General features: G+C 43.7%; 1 protein-coding gene across 2 annotated transcripts; it reads left to right on the plus strand.

Moving 5' to 3' along the window:
- The first annotated feature begins 314 nt into the window (after window positions 1–314).
- LOC109908241 (kelch-like protein 21) lies at window positions 315–23,893 on the plus strand. Of its 2 annotated transcripts, none has more exons than XM_020506824.2 (5): window positions 315–452; window positions 16,302–17,412; window positions 18,656–19,067; window positions 22,624–22,696; window positions 22,799–23,893. In XM_020506824.2, the coding sequence occupies exons 2-5, from the start codon at window positions 16,353–16,355 to the stop codon at window positions 23,117–23,119; spliced, it is 1,866 nt and encodes a 621-aa protein (XP_020362413.1). In that variant the 5' UTR covers window positions 315–452; window positions 16,302–16,352; the 3' UTR covers window positions 23,120–23,893. The 2 variants fall into 2 exon arrangements, with proteins under 2 accessions (XP_020362413.1, XP_020362414.1); XM_020506825.2 differs by lacking the exon at window positions 315–452 and adding an exon at window positions 15,903–16,109.
- Window positions 23,894–24,749: the final 856 nt, after the last annotated feature.

The following is a 24,749-nucleotide window of genomic DNA, read 5'->3' on the forward strand; positions in this document are numbered from 1 at the left end:
CCGCAGCGGTCTAAGGCATTGCATCTCAGTGCAAGAGGCTTCCCTATGGAACCTGGTTCGGATCCAGGCTGTATCACATCTGGCTGTGATTGGGAGTCCCATAGGGTAGTGCACAATTGGCCCAGGTCGTCGGGTTTGGTCGGAGTAGGCCGTCATTGAAAATAAGAATTTGTTCTTAACCGACTTGCTAGTTTTAAAAAACCGATTTACTTACAGAATAATACGAAATGATCTGAGACCACGTTGAAAGTTGTGAACGTCACACTGTGTCAACTATTGTATCCAATGAGGAGCATTTAGAGGCTATACCAATTCTTCACACGACGCGGAATCATGACGCAGATGACTGGAGGAGAGAAGCAATATCAACGTCTATTTTCAGATACGAAATGTGAACAACTTTTAAGCGTTTAAACTATAACCCGTTCGTTGACTAGAATACGTTACATTTGGTAAGTATATTTACTTAATTATTGACCTGTTTTATGTCTGCGAAGATTTTTCGTCGGCGGAAAGGATATATACAGTTGTGATTGGACAGTATGCATGTCTGATATAAAATAATACCTGAGTTCTGCATGTTATTCTCTTTGTTTCTACCAGATATTTATGCTCGTGTTTCTACTTAGACACACCCGTCAATACATAATATTTTTCCTTGTTGATGATTAACAGAGTCTAAATAAGAATAGACCTACTGTACTGACAGACAACAACAAAAATATGGTATTTACGATAATGTAGCTATGTGAACTTGTTTCATTATCATAAATTCAAACGATTACAGTGCCAATGGGCACAACTATGTTTTACAGTGGATTTGGGTTGGTGGACTAGAACGTAAACAATGAAATGAAAGCAGTATGTATGTTTGTTGAAGATGCATACAGTTAGTTGTAGATATATGTCCCTAACTATGGACGTTGTTCTTATCCATCGGTGTTATGGAAAAGTACATTCAAGTTATACGTTGGTGTGAGCAAAGACAATGTGCCCTTCTGTCAGCATACCAGGCTTTGTCCTCCACCTCCAATGGTGTTACTCTTATCTAAGTAGCCCCACATGCAGGGATCAAACTGTCCCTCTTCTCTCCAGATGGAATGTGACCAGTGGTTGACTAGCCTGCCTTTTTATGGCCAAACCAGGCTGCATGGGATCAGCTATGGAGAACCCAGAGCTTTAGCTCACTCCACTCAGTTGGTTCTCATGGCCCCTGGTATGCAGGCCCTGTAGCAGCTGTGTTGTCATGGACATTTATTTGCCTACCAGGTGCAGTATTAGCCTGGTCCCAGATTTGTGATGTCTTGCCTAATATTTTTTTAATTGTATTAATCTTTTCCTTATTTAACTAGTAGGCAAGTCAGTTAAGAACAGATTCTTATTTTCAATGACAGCCTAGGAACAGTGGGTTAACTGCCTTGGGGCAAGGGATTCTTGTCAGCTCAGGGATTTGATCTTGCAACCTTTTGGTTACAAGTCCAACGCTCTAATCACCAGGCTACCTGCCGACCGTAAAGTTGGCAAAAGAGATAGTGAGGCACCGATATGACCTTTTTGGCAGATACCGATATCCAATATTTTCCTTGCAAAAAAACCTGATACTGATAACCGATATTTAACATTTTAGTGGCCTTTTAAGCATTATAGTACAGTTAAATAGTTAACACACACACATGGATGCAGCTGTCTAAGGCACTGCATCTCAGTGCAAGAGGTGTCACTAGTCCCTGGTTCGAATCCAGGCTGTATCACACCAGGCCGTGATTGGGAGTCCCATAGGGCGGCGCACAATTGGCCCAGCGTCGTTCGGGTTTGGCCGGGGTAGACCGCCATTGTAAATAAGAATTTGTTCTTAACTGACTTGCCTAGTTAAATAAAGGTTACACACACGCACCACACTGACCAGAAAGTTATTTTGTTGGCATTTACCAGAGGTGGGACCAAGTCATTGTTTTACAAGTCACAATTCTTGGCACTCAAATCTCAAGTCAAGACCGTCAAGTATCAAGTCAAGTCTCAAGTTCTAAACTTTGAGTTTCGAGTCCTAAACAAGTCATAATGAGCTCTTCACCAAATGTAATACCATTTCATATTTTTAACAAAAGTAATAGTTAGTATATTACATTTACGCAAATCATGAATGCTTTTAAAAATATCTATATATTTACTACTTTCCAAAGAAACATATTTCCATATCCCCCCCGCCCCCCCCCCCCCCCCCAATAGTGATCGATGATCGCTATGGGGCACAATCAGGCGATGTAGGCTTGTACACAATAGCCCAACCTTAACACACACACACTCTCTCTCTCTGTGTGGTTACATTAGGCTAGTGTATGTCAATGGTTTTAGGAATGGTCGTAACATCAGGCAGGATTTAGGGTACCAACTGCCTAGCCAATTGTAGCTCAATCTTGGGTGCAATGATCACGTTCCCGCACTGACTGACTCTGTGGAGGCTCATTGATTTAATGTTACGTTAGACTACATGATACACTAGTAAAGTAATACAAAATATATAGCTGTCGGCTATATTAGCCACGAGTTACCGTTCTTTGTGCAGCTTCAAATGTAGAACAAAGTTGGAAATTGTGCGCATGTTTTGCAAGTTGCAATCCATTTTTTGTTGATACTGCGTCGTCTTTATATCCGAAAATAATAATTTTGGTTATCATCTTTCCATGGGCTCCATCTGAATTCACCTGCCGACGTTCCTCCGCACTGCCACTGCCAACTTTTTCTCAGCTGGCACAATTTGATTGGCTGCTGTCTGATTCAAACTGTAATCTGTTAAATGAAGAGTTGATGTGCTGCACACTTTTTTTAATAGCATCATTTTTAATATTTGGACTTGGGGAGGGTATCAAGTCAGGTCGAGTCATAAGCCTCAAGTCCAAGTCAAGTCACGAGTCATTGGTGTTAAAGTCAAAGTCGAGTTGAAAGTCATCATATTTGTGACTCGAGTCCAAGTCATGTGACTCGAGTCCACACCTCTGGCATTTAGTATGTCCCCATTACCAGTAAAACATAATCAAAACCTATTTCTTTCACTTACTTGCTGTGCTGTGCTGTTTCGTTGTTCATTTGTTCAGTCGTTTCATTCTCAACCAGGATTTCTATGGAACGCTATTTGGGTCTTTGCGTGTCAAAAAGATAGTGTCAAATAACACTATTTGACGTTGTCAAATAAGCTTGTTGACCAATCAGGACCTGAATATGACTGCACGTCACATAATAATTTAATGCGTTCATACATTTTTTTATGTAGTTATTACACATTGATTACACAATCACTCGTATTTCATATGTCACAACGATTCATCGATACGTATGCTATGGTGCTGGTAAAGTTGTCTAGCGCATCTACAGTGCTGGTCATAAAAAAAGCTATAGTTAACTCATGGATGCAAACAATGTTCTTCCCCAAAAACATAGCAAAACGACATAATCTGTTTCAGTAGCTATAGTTAGCGAGCTAACTATATAGCTAGTTGTCATCATCTAAAATAACCCTTATTTATAAGACAGGACCCATCTATGTGAAGCTAGCCACAATAAGGAATAGCTACAATAGTGGACTTTGCGTTTAGCCTTCAAAAGAAAAGTATGTAATTGACAGTGATGCAAATTAATACAAATAATAGAATTATACCATAATTGAATAGACCATGCTAAACGAGGTTGGAATGTTGTTATATAAAATTAACAAAAGACAATCTGTTCATTGACAAAAATCTGTTGAAATCCCACTGGATATACTTCAGAATTGCATCGGGGGCATACTTATTTCACTGTACAGCCTTACCTATGGATTGTGGATCAATGACATGGGGTATCAGTCTATTCAGTGACACCCAGAGAACATTAGCGTCGTAGCTCTTATTGCAGGAATCTGAAACAACTGTGAATTGAGACACATTTATTGTCAACCTATGTGTATTGAACACTATTCCTGAGGAAAAACAATGCTGCGTGGATGTTTTGGAGTCTGATAGCTCTGAGGAGGACATTGGGAAAAACTATTTTGGGTATTGAGTAGACTGATACCACATTTCATTGATCTCCAATCCTTAGGTAAAGTTGTACAGTGCAATATGAATGTCAGTACACACAATAGGCTGACTGGGGAGGTGATTTCACAGTCACAATCCCGCGATAAGAGCTACAGCGCTAATATTTTCATAAACTCTTCACAGTTGTGTTCTGTGGGTGTCGCCGAGTAGACTGATACCCCATTTCATTGCTTCACATTCCAACCTCGTCTAACATTATCTAGTCTAAATATGGCACGATTCCACCAAATGTAACCTTCTGCATCGCTTTCAAATAGGTACTTTTATTTTGAAGGCAATCGGCAAATTCCACTATTGTGCCTAGTCCTTATTGTGGCTAGCTTCACAACGCAAAACTCGGTCACATCGAGCCTTACTAACCAGATGAAGGTAGCTGGCTGCTTATAACGTTAGCTTTGGGCAACAGGGTTAAGTAGCTGGCTAGCTATTTATTTTCATGAACTGAAGTTCAATTTCAATAGGCGAACAACACGTGGCTACCTAGCTAATGCCTATTCACAAGGATTCCTAAATCATTGCTAAGAATAATGAAAATAACTGCAGTTTATGCTGGTCATTGTTTTCAGACTGGTTGAATTGGTGCTAGCTAGGTACCCAGAAGTTGAGGATGAACAAATAATGTTTTATTACCAACGCGGTATTGTAAACACATCGTTCCTGGCCATTGTTTGTTTGTGTGCAGACTTGTTTGTACAACCTTGACAGTGCTACTGATAGTAGTGGTGGCGCTTGGCTTGCACATGCAAATTCAGAACATACAACATTCTATAACAGAACTGTGTAATTGACGTGTGAAATGAAAAACGTATTTAACGGGTTAAATAGTGTTATTTGATGCGTCAAATTGACATGCAAAGACCCAAATGGCGTTCAATAGTATGTATGTCGTGAAGCTAATAGCAGTGACGCTATTACTGTGTTACTGGGTAACTCCAGTAAGGCAACATCTGAAAAATAGTACACTTGGTAATGTATACCGTGCTCGACCAGTCGGTGAAAGCCAACATCACCCACTACAGAGAACGGTTGATTGTCAAGGTCAATGAATTCCATTATCTTGGCATTAATGTATTTCGACCTTTGAGTTGTCTCACTAAAATGTTCTTACTCTTTCAAATGACTGCTCGACTTGTTGACTGCTCGATCCACACAGCAGACATTGTGGGCTAGGTTAGGAATGCTGTGTTGCACGTGTAGCGCAACATTTTACATGGCGTCATTACATCATGTACCTACGTTATATAGGTATGCACGTCAGCTTAGACATCGGTTTTGCACATCGGCATTAAACTAGACATCAGGCTTTTTAGAATGCATCCTGGGTTTTTAATCACTGTTCTTTCTTTTTAATGGGTCTTTGTGTCTGTGGAAGCTCATTTTGAGTGGTGACTAGGCACTTTATGGAGCCATGGTTTTGGTTTTGAACCGAGAGTAATTAGATAAATGGTGTTGCTAAGTTGGTGTTTACCATGTCCTATCAGCAGGGGTCAACAGATGTTGTTGTTTTGGCTGAATAGTCTAGTAGAAGGACCTGCTCTAAGCAAAACGGTTCCGTCTGGTTTTGATTTTCTCCATCCATGTACACAGAATAGGCTTAGCTTCCAAATAAACATTCCATAGCTGGATTTGAGAACTTTCTGAAACCACACTTAATAGCATAATTCATATTTTGGCTGTAGGCTACACGTTCATGAAGAACAATCTAGCCTTCTTCTCTGGGAGCTTTTCATATCATTTGAGGACTTAAAAAACGTTTTGTTTACATTTACATCCTGTAGCTTCAGCCGTATTTTAAAAATAACCTAAAGAAGACTTTCAGGCTGAAAGTGAGGCCTTGTTCTTTTATCCTCTAGACAAACCAAGTGGTGACATTTTCCTCTACTGTCAACCCTACATAAAATTATGTCAAATAGTGTATTTAGAAGGAAATTATACCTAGCAACTCATATATTACCATTATTACCAAGCTTAGCTCATCATCAGCCATTCCTCATTTCCACCCAAGACTGCTGTAAATAGTCCAGAAACTTGTTAGATGATGACTGGCTGTTTATTAAGATCTATGACTGACCATGTTAGCCCTATCTTAAGGGGTTTCTCCAAGGAGGCCATACTCCCTAACTATAGGGCATGAGTCAAGTTCCTAGTTCCTGGGCCAGTCACACAGGCAACTACTGTACTGAAATGTGGTGAGGGTAGTGGCATGCATCAGTCTGCATTCTAATATACATAATATGCTTTCTGTTGGTGGGTAAGTTCTAGTCACATGGTGCCTGATGGTCACACTACTCTCTGTATTCCTCTCCAGTTTGTCCACCCAACTCTGCTCGCTCTCTCCCTCTGAGTGAGGCATTCGCTTTCTCTCTGCTATTTTAGGTTGGTAAACACACGACCCATAAGTTGCTCAATACCCCTCTCGGGTCTTTGGGAATCACTTACCTACTCTTTATGTTGTGACCCACTGATCTAGTTCTAACAAATATGTTAGTTTTTTGACAGTTCTTGTCATCTACAGTTACAGAGTAGGGTATCATACTGACTTGCACACAAGACGTGGGCAAGAAGGACAAGTAGTGTGGATTGATATTATCCAATTTAATTTACAACCAGAAAGGCACTATAGTAGTTAGTTTGTATAATAATACTGTACCATATGAATTAACACATAAACTTATGTAGAATTGATCAACCAGAACATTCTGCAAGGAAATGCAATAATCCCTTTTAACCTGACAATCACTCACCCAGGAGTATAGAACAGCTGTGAAGTTAAACTCCAGGTGGTTTATTTGGCCCCCCAAGTTTCAGTGCATTTGGAAAGTATTCAGACCCCTTGACTATTTCGACATTTTGTTATGTTACAGCCTTATTCTAAAATTGATGAAATTGTTTCATCAATCTACACATAATACCCCATAATGACAAAGCAAAAAAACGTTTTTTAGAAATGTTTGGAAATGTATAATTAAAAAAATAACAGCAAATATCACATTTACATAAGTATTCAGTCCTTTTACTCAGTACTTTGTTGAAGCACCTTAGGAAGCAATTACAGCCTCTAATCTTCTTGGGTATGACCCCTACCTGCCCTAAGCTCTCTCCTGGCCCCTTACACTAAGTCTGAATTTGTCCTGCTAGGTGACCTAAACCGGGACATGCTCAAACCACCTGACAGGTCCTAAAGCAATGTGACTCCCTTAAACTTTCTCAGATTATTACCAGTCCCACAAGGTATGACTCCAAACACCCAGAAAAGGCTCCTCTCCTCAATGTTATCTTCACAAATAATCCTGATAGGTATCAGTCTGGTGTTTTCTGTAATGACCTTTGTGATCACTGTTTTACAGCCTGTGTTCGTAATGACTGCTCAGTGAAACGAACTGTCCTGATTTGTCATTAACGCTTGCAAAAAAAAAATTATGAGCAAGCCTTCCTTCATGAACTGGCCTCTGCAAAATGGTATAGAATCAGCTTGATCCCCCTCTGTCGAAGACGCTTGGACCTTCTTTTTTTATATCTTCAGTGTTATTGTTAACAAACACACCCCCATAAATAAATGAGAAATAAAAACAGGTTCAGCCCCTGGTTCGACCATGATCTTGCAGAGTTACTCCAGCTCAAGAATTGCATTTGGCGAAATGCTCGGCACACGCATACTCAGTCTGACTTGCTCTTGTTCAGGGAAATGAGAAAGAAGTGCACTCAGGCTATCCGGAAGGCCAAAGTTAGTTAGTTATCTCTGTGGGTCTAATCCCAAGAAGTTCTGGAAAACGGTTGAAGAATAAACCCCCCTCTTCACAGCTGCCCATGTCCCTTAATGTTGAGGATGTGGTTGTTACTGACAAGAAGCACATGGCTGAGCTCTTTAACCTCTCTAGGGTAGGTGAGACGCGAACGTCCCACCAGGCCAACATCTGGTGAAACTGCAGAGAGCTAGTGCAGGGTTGGATGCGGGTTGGATGCGCGCTATGTTAAGAAGCAGTACGGCTTGGTAGGGTTGTGTATCGGAGGACGCATGACTTTCAACCTTCGTCTCTCCCGAGCCCATACGGGAGTTGTAGCGATGAGACAAGATAGTAGCTACTAAAAACAATTGGATACCACGAAATGGGGGAGAAAACGGGGTAAAATGTTTAAAAAAAAATATATATATATATATATATATATTTAAAAAACTTGACCCCCAAAAAACTTCTGGGTCAAATGGTTTAGACCCTTTTTTCTTTAAGGTTGCTGCCCCTATCATCGCCAAGCTCTCCAACTGTTTTATCCTGTCTCTCCTTTCTGTGGAGGTTCCCATTGCTTTGAAGGCAGCCACGGTTCGTCCTTTATTTAAAAGGGGGAGATCAAGCTGATATTAACTGTCATATCACTGCAACAAAGGTCCTCAATGATGCCACCATTGCCCTTGATACTAAGCAATATTGTGCTGTTATCTTTATTGACTTGGCCGAAGCTTTTGATACGGTAGACCATTCCATTCTTGTGGGTCGGCTAAGTTTAGGTGTCTCTGAGGGGTATTTGGCCTGGTTTGCTAAGTACCTATCTCAAAGAGTGCAGTGCATAAAGCCAGAAAATCTGCTGTCTCAGGCACTGCCTGCCACCAAGGGAGTACCCCAAGGCTCGATCCTAGGCCCCAAGCTCTTTTCAATTTACATCAACGACATAGCTCAGGCAGTAGGAAGCTCTCTCATCCATTTATATGCAGATGATAGTCTTATACTCAGCTGGCCCCTCCCCGGATTTGGTGTTAAACGCTCTACAACAAAGTTTTCTTAGTGTCCAACAAGCTTTCTCTACCCTTAACCTTGTTCTGAACATCTCCAAAACAAAGGTCATGTGGTTTGGTAAGAAGAATGCCCCTCTCCCCACAGGTGTGATTACTACTTCTGAGGGTTTAAAGCTTGAGGTAGTCACCTCATACAAGTACTTGGGAGTATGGCTAGACGGTACATTGTCCTTCTCTCAACACATATCAAAGCTGCAGGCTGAAGTTAAATCTAGACTTGGTTTCCTCTATCGTAATCACTCCTCTTTTACCCCAGCTGCCAAACTAACCCTGATTCAGATGACCATCCTACCCATGCTAGATTATGGAGACGTTATTTATAGATCGGCAGGTAAGGGTACTCTCGAGCGGCTATCAGATTTGCCACCAATGCTCCTTATAGGTCACATCACTGCACTCTATACTCCTCTGTAAACTGGTCATCTCTGTATACCCGTCGCAAAACCCACTGGTTAATGCTTATTTATAAATCCCTCTTAGGCTTCACTCCCCCCTATCTGAGATATCTACTGCAGCCCTCATCCTCCACATACAACACCCGTTCTGCCAGTCACATTCTGTTAAAGGTCCCCAAAGCACATACATCCCTGGGTCGCTCCTCTTTTCAGTGCACTGCAACTAGCGACTGGAACGAGCTGCAACAACATATTCAAACTGGATTTTTTTTTCTCAATCTCTTCATTCAAAGACTCAATCATGGACACTCTTACTGACAGTTGTGGTTGCTTTGTGTGATGTATTGTTGTCTCTACCTTCTTGCCTTTTATGCTGTTGTCTGTGCACAATAATGTTTGTACCATGTTTTGTGTTTGTACCATGTTGTGTTGCTACCATGTTGTTTATTTTATTTATTTTTGTTTCACCTTTATTTAACCAGGTAGGCCAGTTGAGAACAAGTTCTCATTTACAATTGCGACCTGGCCAAGATAAAGTAAAGCAGTGCGACAAAAACAACAACAGAGTTGCACATAAACAAACATACAGTCAATAATACATTTAAAAAAAAAATCTATGTACAGTGTGTGCAAATGTAGAAGAGTAGGGAGGTAGGCAATAAATAGGCCCTAGAAGCGAAAATAATTACAATTTAGCATTGATACTGGAGTGATAGATGTGCAGATGATGAATGTGGAAGTAGAGATACTGGCGTGCAAAAGAGCAAGAGGGTAAGTGATAATATGAGGATGAGGTAGTTGGGTGTGCTATTTACAGATTGGCTGTGTACAGGTACAATGACCGGTAAGCTGCTCTGACAGCTGATGATTAAAGTAATGTTGGGAGATATAAGACTCCAGCTTCAGTGATTTGTGCATTTCGTTCCAGTCATTGGCAGCATGGAAGAAAAGGCGGTGTTGGCTTTGGGGATGACCAGTACAATACACCTGCTGGAGTGCGTGCTACGGGTGGGTGTTGCTATGGTGACGGGGCTTTACCAAGCAAAGACTTATAGTTGACCTGGAGCCAGTGAGAGCATACAGGTCGCAGTGGTGGGTAGTATATGGGGCTTTGGTGATAAAACGGATGGCACTGTGATAGACTACATCCAGTTTGCTGAGTAGCGTGTTGGAGGCTATTTTGTAAATTACATCGCCGAAGTCAAGGATCGGTAGGATAGTCAGTTTTACGAGGGTATGTTTGGCGGCATGAGTGAAGGAGGCTTTGTTGCGAAATAGGAGGCCGATTCTAGATTTAATTTTGGATTGGAGATGCTTAATGTGAGTCTGGAAGGAGAGTTTACAGTCTAACCAGACACCTAGGTATTTGTAGTTGTCCAGAACCGTCCAGAGTAGTCATGCTAGTCAGGCGGGAGGGTGCGGGCAGCAATTGGTTGAAGAGCATGCACTTAGTTTTACTAGCATTTAAAAGCAGTTGGAGGTAAGGAGTGTTGTATGACGTTGAGGCTCGTTTGGAGGTTTGTTAGCACAGTGTCCAAAGAAGGGCTAGATGTATACAGAATGGTGTCGTCTGCGTAGAGGTGGATCAGAGAATCACCAGCAGCAAGAGCAACATCACTGATATAGACAGAAAAAAGAGTCAAACCGAGAATTGAACCCTGTGGCACCCCCATAGAGACTGCCAGAGATCCGGACAACAGGCCCTCCGATTTGACACACTGAACTCTATCTGATAAGTAGTTGGTGAACCGGGCGAGGCAGTCATTTGAGAAGCCAAGGCTATTGAGTCTGCCGATAAGAATGCGGTGGTTGACAGAGTCGAAAGAAAGTATTTTATCGATGGCGGTTATGATATCGTTTAGGACCTTGAGCGATGCTGAGGTGCACCCCTGACCAGCTGGGAAACCAGATTGCATAGTGGAGAAGGTAAGGTGGGATTCGAAATGGTCAGTGATCTGTTTATTAACTTGGCTATCAAAGATTTTAAAAAGGCAGGTCAGGATGAATATAGGTCTATAACAGTTTGGGTCTAGAGTGTCTCCCCCTTTGAAGAGCGGGATGACCGTGGCAGCTTTCCAATCTTTGGGGATCTCAGACGATACGAAAGAGAGGTTGAAGGCTAGTAATAGGGGCTGCAAAATTTTGGCAGATCATTTTAGAAAGAGAGGGCCCAGCTGATTTGTAGGGATCCAGATTTTGCAGTTCTTTCAGAACATCAGCTGTCTGGATTTGGGTAGGGGAGAAGCACGGGGGGGGGGGGGGGGGGGGGTTGCTGCAGGGGGTGCTGAGATGTTGGCCAGGTAGGGGTAGCCAGGTGGAAAGCATGACCAGCTGTGGAAAAATCATTTTTGAAATGATCGATTATTGTAGATTTATCAGTATTGACAGTGTTCCCTATCCTCAGTGCAGTGGGCAGCTGGGAGGAGGTGCTCTTATTCTCCATGTACTTTACAGTGTTCCAAAGTTTTTGGGAATTAGTGCTACAGGAAGCAAATTTCTGCTTGAAAAAGCTAGCCTTAGCTTTCCTAACTGTCTGAGTGTATTGTTCCTGACTTCCTTGAAAAGTTGCATATCGCGGGAGCTATTCAGTTGTAATGTTGTGTTGCTACCATGCTGTGTTGTCATGTGTTGCTGCCTTGCTATGTTGTTGTCTTAGGTCTTTTTTTATGTAGTGTTGTGTTGTCTCTGTTGCGTGATGTGTTTGTGCTATATTTATATTTTATACATTTTTTTTAACCCCCTGTCCCCGCAGGAGGCCTTTTGCCTTTTGGTAGGCCGTCATTGTAAATAAGAATTTGTTCTTAACTGACTTGCCTAGTTAAAGGTTACATTAAAAAAAATATATAATAATAAAAGCTTGGCCCAACTGTATTTGGGGAGTTTCTCCCATTTTTCTCTGCAGATCCTCTCAGGTTGGATGGGGAGCATTGCTGCACAGCTATTTTCAGGTCTCTCCAGGGATGTTCGATCGGGCTCAAGTCCGGGCTCTGGCTGGGCCACTCAAGGACATTCAGAGGCTTGTCCCGAAGCCACTACTGCGTTGGCTTGGCTGTGTGCTTAGGGTCGTTGTCCTGTTAGAAGGTGAACCTTCACCCTAGTTTGAAGTCCTGAGCGCTCTGGAGGTTTTCATCATAGATCTCTCTGTACTTTGCTCCGTTCATCTTTTCCTTGACCCCGACTAGTCTCCCAGGTTCTGCTGCTGAAAAACATCCCCACAGTATGATGCTGCCACCACCGTGCTTTATCATAGGGATGGTGCCAGGTTTGCTCTGTACACAATTCCTGGAAGCTGAAAATGTCCCTGGCCTGCATACTAGACATGTCACCCATTCAGCATGTTTCAAATCAAATCAAATTTGATTAGTCTCATGCGCCAAATACAACAGGTTGACAATACAGTGAAATGAGTACTTACGAGCCCCTAACCAACAATGCAGTTAAACAAATATATGAGTAAGAATAAGAAATAAAAGTAACAAGTAATTAAAGAGCAGCAGTAAAATAACAATAGCGATATGATACACAGGGGGGGATACCGGTACAGAGTCAATGTGCGGGGGCACCGGTTAGTTGAGGTAATATGTACATGCAGGTAGAGTTATTAAAGTGACTATGCGTAGATGATAACAACAGAGTAGCAGCGGTGTAAAAGGGGGGCTGGACTCCAAGGAACCTGAAGCTCTCAACCTGCTCCACTACAGCCCCGTCGATGAGAGTGGGGGAGTGCTCAGTCCTCTTTTTTCCTATAGTCCACAATCATCTCCTTTGTCTTGATCATGTTCAGGGAGAGGTTGTTGTCCTGGCACCACATGACCAGGTCTTTGACCTCCTCCCTATAGACTGTCTCGTCGTTGATCAGGCCTACCACTATTGTGTCATCGGCTAACTTAATGATGGTGTTGGAGTCGTGCCTGGCCGTGCAATCATGAGTGAACAGGAGGGGACGGAGCACACACCCCTGAGGGGCCCCTGTGTTGAGGATCAGCGAGGCAGATGTGTTGTTACCTACCCTTACCACCTAGGAGTGGCCCGTTAAGAAGTCCAGGATCCAGTTGCAGAGGGAGGTGTTTAGTCCCAGGGTCCTTAGCTTATTGATGAGCTTTGAGGGCACTATGGTGTTGAACGCTGAGCTGTAGTCAATGAATAGCATTCTCACATAGGTGTTCCTTTTGTCCAGGTGGGAAAGGGCAGTGTGGAGTGCAATAGAGATTGCATCATCTGTGGATCTGTTAGTGCGGTATGCAAATTGGAGTGGGTCTAGGGTTTCTGGGATAATGGCGTTGATGTGACCCATGACCAGCCTTTCAAACACGTCATAGCTACAGACGTGAGTGCCACGAGTCGGTAGTCATTTAGGCATGTTACCTTAGTGTTCTTGGGCACAGAGACTATGGTGGTCTGCTTAAAACATGTTGATATTACAGACTTGGACATGGAGAGGTTGAAAATGTCAGTGAAGAAACTTGCCAGTTCGTCAGCGCATCCTCGCAGTACACGTCCTGGTAATCCGTCTGGCCCTGTGGCCTTGTGAATGTTGACCTGTTTAAAGGTCTAACTCACATTGGCTGTGGAGAGGGTTGATCACACAGTCTTCCGGAACAGCTGGTGCTCTCATGCATGTTTCAGTGTTATTTGCCTCGAAGCGAGCATAGAAGTAGTTTAGCTCGTTTGGTAGGCTCGTGTCACTGGGCAGCTCTCGGCTGTGCTTCCCTTTATAGTCTGTTGTGGTTTGCAAGCCCTGCCACATCCGACGAGCGTCAGAGCCGGAGTAGTACGATTCAATCTTAGTCCTGTATTGACACTTTGCCTATTTGATGGTTTGTCGGAGGGCATAGCAGAATTTCTTATAAGCTTCTGGGTTAGAGTCCTGCCCCTTGAAAGCGGCAGCTCTAGCCTTTAGCTCAGTGCGGATGTTGCCTGTAATCCATGGCTTCTGGATTGCGTATGTACGTACGGTCACTGTGGGGACGACGTGATCAATGCACTTATTGATGAAGCCAATGACTGATGTGGTGTAATCCCGGAACATATTCCAGTCTGTGCTAGCAAAACAGTCCTGTAGTTTACCATCTGTTTAGGATGCTCTGTCTGGATCAACGTGTACGATAGCGTGTTCCAGTTCCCGCAACTTCACACAGCCATTGAAGAGGAGTGGGACAACGTTCCACAGGCCACAATCAATAGCCTGATCAAATCTATGGGAAGGAGATGTGCCGTTCTGCATGAGGCAAATGGTGGTCACAGTAAATACTGACCGGTTTTCTGATTCACGCCACCTAACTTTTTTTTTAAAGGTATCTGTGACAAACAGAAGCATATCTGTACTCCTGCTGATGTGAAATACATAGATTTGAGCCTAATCAATTGATTTCAATTGACTGATTTCCTTATATGAACTGTAACTAGGTAAAATCTTTGAAATTGTTGCATGTTGCGTTTATATTTTTGGTCAGTGTATGTTCTGGAGCCCTGATCATCCGCTCAAAAGCAAAAAATACATTTAAAAAACATCCCGCGGCTGAATCTAGCTGATCCTGATCCCTGTGCTGTCATTGGTGGGAGTTGGCTCATCGCTCACAGGGCTCTGTTGACCTACCAACGGCTGACTCCATTGTTTAATCCTGGTGTGGAATGTGAGCTATGTACTAGGCTGAGACTCAATGCTCGTCAGCTTGTTGTTTTTTCTGCCGTAGAAGGCCAGGAGATAGATGGCTGCCTTGCCCTTCATGAAACATACCTGTATATTTTAAGAAGACACGAGTATCCCGTAATCCCACCTGGAATTATGTTGGGCTGGAGCTCACCGGAACACATATGTTCTACTGCTTAAGCTCCTGTTCCTCTTATAGAATATTAGCTCAAACATATTGTGGAACTCCTTCACCTAAATATAAACAGTACCGGCACCCAACACGAGTACCAGCACCTATTTCAGTCAAAGTCAAGCCCTGCATGTAGCAATCCCAAAGTTTTTACTTGCCCTTCAGATGACTGGTTGTTGTTGAAGTGCCCCAATGTCATAACCTGTAGAATAACACTGATCAAAATCAGCTAATTCAAGTCTATGGCAGCCTTTGAAAATAAATGGCTTTTAGTGAGAAACCCAGGAGTTCTCTTTAAATTAGCCTCGCAAGAGTCATGACACACGCTGACAGTTTTTAAATCAGCTCCTAACACATTGTAACATTGAGAAACTGTGAGACTCTGCTCGTCAAGATGGGGTAATTCTCTGTGTATGGCCTTATTACAGCAGCTGGTAATAACTCTTCAGTGAGAAACCAGGGAGCTCTCATTATATTGTGACATGACGCAGTGATTTATAGTGTTAAACCAGTTGTCAAATAACTAAGACTTTCTCTTCATCAAGTAGAGGTATTTCTTGTGTGGCCTGATTAAAACAGTTGGTTGATTTAGTTTGTCAGTTGTTTTTAGGAAGCTGATTTGTGGGTATTATGAGTGCAGTGTTTGAGTCTGAGAGTGACTGTGAGCAGGCTAGAGGCAGGCAGGCAGGCTCTAGTTTGACGACTACCTCATGGGGGCAGATAGGAGGATGTACGGTAGGCAGACAGGTATATGAGAAGAGAGGAAATGGAAATGGACACTGCCTGTCAAAGTATATTTAGACCCACAGCACAGGCAAGCTCTCTTTCTTAAACATGGACAGGGAGCTGCTCAGTCACTGGAGCTGTGCAATGTACAGTCTTACTTTCTAGAAGGCAGGCTACTGTTTGTTTATTGTGTTGTTTTACCACCTATTACGCCCAGTAGGGCTCTTCAGTTAGGGGATCCTCACCATTGGCTTTACTGTAATTCAGCTGGTTGTTATTTGTATTGAAAATACCAGATGTTTCTGTAAGTAGCTGAACTTGCTAATTCTTATGCTAACTCTGTTGAATACCTACACAGTGTTGCTCATTTAGTTGTTGTTATTTTGGTTTGTAGGCTTCATATTTAGATTGTGTGGTATAGTGTTTGTGAATCAGTGAACCTGAACCCATTTAGAAGTGATTGTAACAGAAATTATAATGGTGTTTCTGTTTTCAGATGAACCCTGTCTTCTAAGTACAACCTCTTCGAGAGATCCAGACAAAAGCGATGGAGGGAGGAGTGATGGAGAGAGAAGTGATGTCTGAGAAGCCAGTCATGCAGATACAGCCATCCACACTGCCCTTCTTTGACACGGCCCACGCCTTTAACCTGCTCCGGGGGATCCACGAACTCCGCGCAGAGCGCAAGTTCTTTGACGTCACGCTCTGCGCCGAGGGCCGCGAGTTCCATTGCCACCGGACTGTGTTGGCCGCAGCCAGCACCTACTTCAGGGCCATGTTCGCCGGGACGCTGAGAGAGAGCGCCATGGACCGTGTGGTCCTTCACGAGGTGTCTGCTGAACTACTGGGCCTGCTGGTGGACTTCTGTTATACAGGCCGAGTCACAGTCACCCAGGATAATGTAGACCTCCTGCTGAAGACGGCCGACCTGTTCCAGTTCCCCTCCGTTAAAGAGGCCTGCTGTGCCTTCTTGGAGCAGAGATTAGACGTCTCCAACTGCCTGGAGATCCAGGACTTTGCAGAGGCCTACGCCTGCCATGACTTGGCCGTCAGCGCCCGCCGCTTCGTCCTCAAGAACATTGTGGACCTCGCCAAAGGCAAGGACTTTAAGCGGTTGCCCTGGAAACGGCTGCTGGAGTTCGTGTCGGACGATGCGCTGTGTGTGGACAAGGAGGAGACGGTCTATCAGATCGCGGTGCGCTGGGTTAAAGCAGACTTACAGAGGCGGCTCCACTACTGGCCCACGCTGCTGGAGCAGGTCAGACTACCCTTTGTACGTCGGTTCTATCTACTCGCCCACGTGGAAAGCGACCCCCTGGTTTACCTCTCCCCCTCCTGCCTGAGGATGGTGAGCGAGGCCCGGAGCTTCCAGTCGTGTGAATATGACCGGCATGACAGACCCTGCCAACGCATGCGGCCGCGGCCCTCCACCGGCCTGGCTGAGATCCTGGTGGTGGTGGGCGGCTGTGACCAGGACTGTGACGAGCTGGTCACTGTGGACTGTTATAACCCTCAGACTGGACAGTGGCGCTACCTGGCCGAGTTCCCCGATCACCTGGGAGGGGGCTACAGTATGGCCGCCCTGGGCAATGATATGTATGTCACAGGTAGGTGGACAATGCTCGTTATACACTCTTGTACACACTATTTATGTTGTTTGGTAACACATAACTATCAAGGCATATTTTATATTGGATTAATAAAGGGTAATTGGTAGTTTATAAATGTGAAAAGGTATAAAAATGTATTGAATTTCACTGGATATAGCAGCATAAAATCTTTCTTTATACTGCAGGTTAGGCTATATGTTTAAAACACAATCTACATCAGTGTGATGTGTTTATATACAACGGACAGCAGTTTACATAAGTGGTTACAGTTGCTGTGTGATGTCTTAGTCACTGTTACCAGAATGCTCTGCAGCTTTCAAGTCAGTGAATCTTATGAAATAGCAGGCAGTCAGTAAGAGTTTAAATAAACCACAGCCAGCCACTCTGGCTATATGAGAGGGAGGAGCGTTGAGGTAAGCTAGCTAGGTGGGAGGAACATGGTGTCCTGCCAAGACTGCAGCAGTAGTTGGTGGGCTCACTGAGACACAGACATGGGTTCAAATACTATTTGAAATATTTTATATACTTTGAGTGTGTATTTGAACCCGCCTGGAGATGGTCAGTTTTGACCGTTTTAGGACGATCCTATTGGTTCATTAATTAAGCCAGGCTAGCTCAATCAAGCAATGATCACCTCTTTTAATTAGTACTTGAAACTAGGTCTCTCAAAGAGGCCATCATCATCAGCGAATGGCTTTCCGGATCAGGAAGAGTGTTTCCATTGAGAAAACATCTCAGGCCCTCACACTCTACCTGTAATTCTGTCAGGACAGTGATGGGGGTCATAAATCATTAGCAGTGCTCTCATACCTTACAGCAGGTGGCTGCAGCACAGAGCACATGGTTGGGAAATGGGCTAGTGTTATGAAAGGTGACAGGTTGATTCAACATCCTTATATTCATTAAACATACAAGGTGAAGCTACAGCTGCTAAACAGTCATAGAATGAGTACAACACATGTCGAGGAAACTGAAAGAAGTATTGAAATGAAGATACATTATTCAGCTGCCAAGTTATTCAGCATATAAAATGTGGCAAGTATTCTTCCACATAAAGCTTATACCCAGATCTCATGTCTGACCTATTGGTGATTTCCTCTGTGCTAGAACACCCAAGGGTGATGCATGGGTTTTCAATTAGCACCCCTTAGCTGTAACCTGACCACATGTGAAGAACAGCATGTCGTTTGTGGATCTCTTCCATCTCAAACACACCTCTCTCCTGTCCTTTGCACCCTAGGAGGATCTGACGGTTCACGTCTCTATGATGGCGTGTGGCGCTACAACTCCAGCGTTAACGAGTGGACCGAGGTGTCGCCAATGCTCAAAGCCCGGGAGTACCACAGTTCCTGTGTCCTCAGAGGTCAGCTGTATGTGGTGGCGCCAGACAGCACGGAGCGCTACGACCACGCGCTGGACTGCTGGGAGGCCCTGCCCGCCATGCTGCACTCTATGGACAACTGCTCCACCACCACCTGTAAGGGGCGTCTCTACGCCATCGGCTCCATGACCACAACAGGGGAGGACAACATGGCCATACAGTGTTACGATGTGGACACCAACCGCTGGACCCTGGTCAACTGTGGCGAGCTGCCACCGTGGTCTTTCGCTCCCAAGACTGTCACCCTCAATGGGCTCATCTACTTTGTCAGGTGAGGAGAATATGGACAGGAATGTGGGACACTGAAAAAGTATTTGAAAATGATTTTAAATCTAAATGGGATCAACTTTATAAAGGTTGGATGAGATAGAAACTTGCTAAATAATGTGGAAGTACATAGAGGTCAATCTTTCTGTCCTAATGTTAAGGACAGCTGTAGCTGTTAAACAGAAGGGGAGCATGAATGGTATATGGTTTTACCTTTAGTCATTTAGCAGACACTCTTATACGGAGCGACTTACAGTATTGAGTGCAATGTTGTGTTTGAGACACGAGACCAAATCAAGACCAAGACAAATCGAGTCCGAGTCAAGACCAAGACAAAACAGAGTCAAGACCGGGACGGGGCGAGACAGTCAAGACTGGGACCAGAACAATGCCATTCCAATTTAAGACCACAGTAATAAGAGCCCAAAATGTACAGTATTTCTGTGTCAATATTTCAGAAGAACTTATGGATTCTTTAGCCATTCAGAACATTGAACATTTTATTCTAAGGGAAAATAGAGAGCTACTACAAATTTTCACTAACCATAGTCTCTAAATAAGATAAAAATTCTAAATGTTACAATTTCCCCCGGCCTACCCTAGGCGAGTGCACAACTCTCAAATAATTTCCCCGTCTCCTCTTCTAAGGGAGCAAAGAAATTCCAAAGAGCGTGACAAGGTTTTAGGATATGTTTCAACAAAAGTAAAGGACAGTAATGTTGCGAGTAAAGTAGAAAGCCCAGGTTTTAATAGTCTATAAGATATAAAAATGTGTAATGAAAGGGGTGTGGATATCTGGCCTGGCAAAGCGGAATCATGTGCTGACTGAACAGGGGCTGATAATGAGTTTTTTCCTCCACTGGTCTTGGCCGGTCTCAGGAGTAAATTACAAGTCCTCATTGTCCGAGACCGAGTAAAAATGTATCAAGACCAAGACACTTAATATGTGGTCTCGAGACTGGTCTCGAGTACGACAACACTGATTGAATGCATCAAATCAAATGTTATTTGTCACGTGTCGAATACAACCGTGAAATGCTTACTTACAAGCCCATAAACAACAAAGCAATTCAAGAAAGAGTTAAGAAAATATTTACTAAATAAAGTAACAAAGAAAAAGTAACAAAATTACATAACAATAATGAGGCTATATACAGGGGGTACCGGGAATGTGCGGGAGTACAGGTTAGTATAGGTTAGTTTGTACATGTAGGTTTGGGTAAAGTGACTATGCATAGATAATAAACAGCGAGTAGCAGCAGTGTAAAAACAAGGGAGGGTGGGGGTGTCAATGTAATTAGTCCGGGTGGTCATTTGAATACTTGTTAAGCGGTACCGAAGCCTTTTGTACCGCTTGCCGTGCAGTAGGAGAGAAGTCTGACTTGGGTGGCTGGAGTCTGACAATTTTTTGGGCCTTCCTCTGACACCGCCTAGTACAGTGAGGGAAAAAACGATTTGATCCCCAGGTGATTTTGTACGTTTGCCCACTGACAAAGAAATTATCAGTCTATAGTTTTAATGGTAGGTTTATTTGAACAGTGAGAGACAGAATAACAAAAAAATCCTGAAAAATGCATGTCAAAAATGTTATAAATTGATTTGCATTTTAATGCGGGAAATAAGTATTTGACCCCTCTGCAAAACATGACTTAGTACTTGGTGGCAAAACCCCTGTTGGAAATCACAGAGGTCAGACGTTTCTTGTAGTTGGCCACCAGGTTTGCACACATCTCAGGAGGGATTTTGTCCCACTCCTCTTTGCAGATCTTCTCCAAGTCATTTAGGTTTCGAGGCTGACGTTTGGCATCTCGAACCTTCAGCTCCGTCCACAGATTATCTATGGTATTAAGGTCTGGAGACTGGCTAGGCCACTCCAGGACCTTTATGTGCTTCTTCTTGAGCCACTCCTTTGTTGCCTTGGCCGTGTGTTTTGGGTCATTGCCATGCTGGAATACCTATCCACGACCCATTTTCAAGGAAGGAGGTTCTCACCCAGGATTTGACGGTCCAGGCCCCGTCCATCGTCCCTTTGATGCGGTGAAGTTGTCCTGTCCCCTCAGCAGAAAAACACCCCCAAGGAATAATGTTTCCACCTCCATGTTTGACGGTGGGGATGGTGTTCTTGGGGTCATAGGCAGCATTCCTCCTCCTCCTAACACGGCGAGTTGAGTTGATGCCAAAGAGCTCCATTTTGGTCTCATCTGACCACAACATTTTCACCCAGTTGTCCTCTAAATCATTCAGATGTTCATTGGCAAACTTCAGACGGGCATGTATATGTGCTTTCTTAAGCAGGGGGACCTTGCGGGCGCTGCAGGATTTCAGTCCTTCACGGCGTAGTGTGTTACCAATTGTTTTCTAGGTGACAATGGTCCCAGCTGCCTTGAGATCATTGACAAGATACTCACGTGTAGTTCTGGGCTGATTCCTCACCATTCTCATGACCATGCAACTCCACGAGGCGAGATCTTGCATGGAGCCCCAGGCCGAGGGAGATTGACAGTTATTTTGTGTTTCTTCCATTTGCGCATAATCGCACCAGCTGTTGTCACCTTCTCACCAAGCTGTTTGGCGATGGTCTTGTAGCCCATTACAGCCTTGTGTAGGTCTACAATCTTGTCCCTGACATCCTTGGAGAGCTCTTTGGTCTTGGCCATGGTGGAGAGTTTGGAATCGGACTGATTGATTGCTTCTGTGGACAGGTGTATTTTATACAGGTAACCAACAGCTCATTACCTGTATAAAAGACACCTGGGAGCCAGAAATCTTTCTGATTGAGAGGGGGTCAAATACTTATTTCCCTCATTAAAATGCAAATCAATTTATAACATTTTTGACATGCGTTTATCTGGATTTTTGTGTTGTTATTCTGTCTCTTACTGTTCAAATAAACCTACCATTAAAATTATAGACGGATCATTTCTTTGTTAGTGGGCAAATGTACAAAATCAGCAGGGGAACAAATACTTTTTTCCCTCACTGTATATAGGTCCTGGATGGCAGGAAGCTTGGCCCCAGTGATGTATTGGGCCGTACACACTACCCTCTGTAGCGCCTTATGGTCGGATTCCGAGCAGTTGCCATACCAGGCAGTGATGTAACCAGTGATGCTCTCGATGGTGCAGCAGTATAACTTTGAGGATCTGGGGACCCATGACAAATCTTTTCAGTCTGAGGGGGAAAAGGTGTTGTCGTGCTTTCTTCACAACTGTCTTGGTGTGTTTGGACCATGATAGTTTGTTGGTGATGTGGACACGAAGGAACTTGAAACTCGACAGACTCTACTACAGCCCCGTTGATGATAATGGGGTTCTGTTCGGCCCTCCTTTTCCAATAGTCCACGATCAGCTCCTTTGTCTTGCTCACATTGAGGGAGAGGTTGTTATCCTGGCACCACACTGCCAGGTCTCTGACTTCCTCCATATAGGCTGTCTCAGTTTGTTTCATAATTGTCCCCTGTGGGAATAGATTCTACGACCCTGGCATTGCAAGCCCCATGCTCTACAAACTGAGCCACAGGGCAGCAGTGACATTTCTCACTCTGGATTCTTGCTTTCTAGGGATGACTCGGCAGAGGTCGACATCTACAACCCTCAGAAGAATGAATGGGACAAGATCAGCCCCATGACACAGGTATGTGACACACAGGAGGTACTAATGTTATGGCCTGCCACATTTTTCCCTCTGCCTTTACAATAGTATTTATATCAACATTTGTACTGTTTCATTCTTCAGGTCCATGTAGGAGGCAGTGTGGCAGTCCTGGGTGGTCGTCTCTTCGTGTCTGGTGGCTATGACAACACATTTGAGCTGTCTGACATGGTGGAGGCCTACGACCCCTCCACCCATACCTGGACACCCGCAGGCCGCCTTCCCCAGCCCACCTTCTGGCATGGCAGTGTCAGCATCTTCCGCCAGCTCATGCCCGCCGTATCCAACGCTTTCGAACCCATTGACCTGCCCGAGACTAACTCCATCCACCTGCACCGACACCACCGCAACCAGGCCATGCACAACCACAACCTCAACCAGAACCACGACGTCAACCCAGTGTAACACTAATGGGTCAGGGAATATCATACTGACCACTGTTTCAGCCATTTTAGGTTTACTGTGAAAACATACACCTCTTTATGATGCTACAGAAAAGGTGGAAAGACAGAGTGATCAAATGATCCTGCATGGATGTGATCACTATAGGACTGTAATTACATTACATTGTGCTTATGTGACTGAACATGTGTGCAATTTTGTGATCCCCATGTAATTCACTTGCCTACCACACTGTCATTGATCATGGGGTGGCAGGGTAGCCTAGTGGTTAGAGCGTTGGACTAGTAACCGAAAGGTTGCAAGTTCAAATCCCCTGCTGACAAGGTACAAATATGTTGTTCTGCCCCTGAACAGGCAGTTAACCCACTGTTCCTAGGCCGTCATTGAAAATAAGAATTTGTTCTTAACTGACTTGCCTAGTAAAATAAAGGTAAAAAATAAATAAATAAAAGATCAATGGGCATATTATTGACTGGACTAATAGACTGGCTGGGTATGAAGGTCTCATGTTGGGGAAAGAGAAATCTATACATACATGGATAATCTACGGCAGGCAGTAGTGTATTATGGTTATACAGTTGAAGTCGGAAGTTTACATACACCTTAGCCAAATACATTTAAACTCAGTTTTTCACAATTCCTGACATTTAATCCTAAAAATTCATAAAAACATAACAATTCCATTTTAGGTCAGTTAGGATCACCACTTTATTTTAAGAATGTGAAATGTCAGAATAATAGGGAGGGGAGAATTATTTATTTCAGCTTTTATTTCTTTCATCACATTCCTAGTGGGTCAGAAGTTTACATACACTCAATTAGTATTTGGTAGCATTGCCTTTAAATTGTTTAACTTGGGTCAAACGTTTCGGGTAGCTTTCCACAAGCTTCCTATAAGTTGGGTGAATTTTGGCCTATTCCGTCTGACAGAGCTGGAGTAACTGAGTCAGGTTTGTAGGCCTTCTTGCTTGCGCACGCTTTTTCAGTTCTGCCCACAAATTTTCTATGGGATTGAGGTCAGGGATTTGTGATGGCCACTCCAATACCTTGACTTTGTTGTCTTTAAGCCATTTTGCCACAACTTTGGAAGTATGCTTTGGGTCCATGTCCATTTGGAAGACCCATTTGCAACCAAGCTTTAACTTCCTGACTGAAATATTGAGATGTTGCTTCAATATATCCACATAATTTTCCTTTCTCATGATGCCATCTATTTTGTGAAGTGCACCAGTCCCTCCTGCATCAAAGCACCCCCACAACATGATGCTACCACCCTCGTGTTTCACGTTTGGGATGGTGTTCTTCGGCTTGCAAGCATCCCCCTTTTTCCTCCAAACATAACGATGGTCATTATGGCCAAACAGTTCCATTTTTGTTTCATCAGACCAGAGGACATTTCTCCAAAAGTACGATCTTTGTCCCGATGTGCAGTTGAAAACAGTAGTCTGGCTTTTTTAATGGTGGGTTTGGAGCAGTGGCTTCTTCCTTGCTGACCGGCCTTTCAGGTTATGTTGATATAGGACTCGTTTTACTGTGGATATAGATACTTTTGTACCTGTTTCCTCCAGCATCTTCACAAGGTCCTTTGCTGGTGTGCTGGGATTGATTTGCACTTTTCGCACCAAAGCATGTT

This window comes from Oncorhynchus kisutch, linkage group LG17 (assembly GCF_002021735.2).
Source record: "Oncorhynchus kisutch isolate 150728-3 linkage group LG17, Okis_V2, whole genome shotgun sequence".
Classification (NCBI taxonomy): domain Eukaryota; kingdom Metazoa; phylum Chordata; class Actinopteri; order Salmoniformes; family Salmonidae; genus Oncorhynchus; species Oncorhynchus kisutch.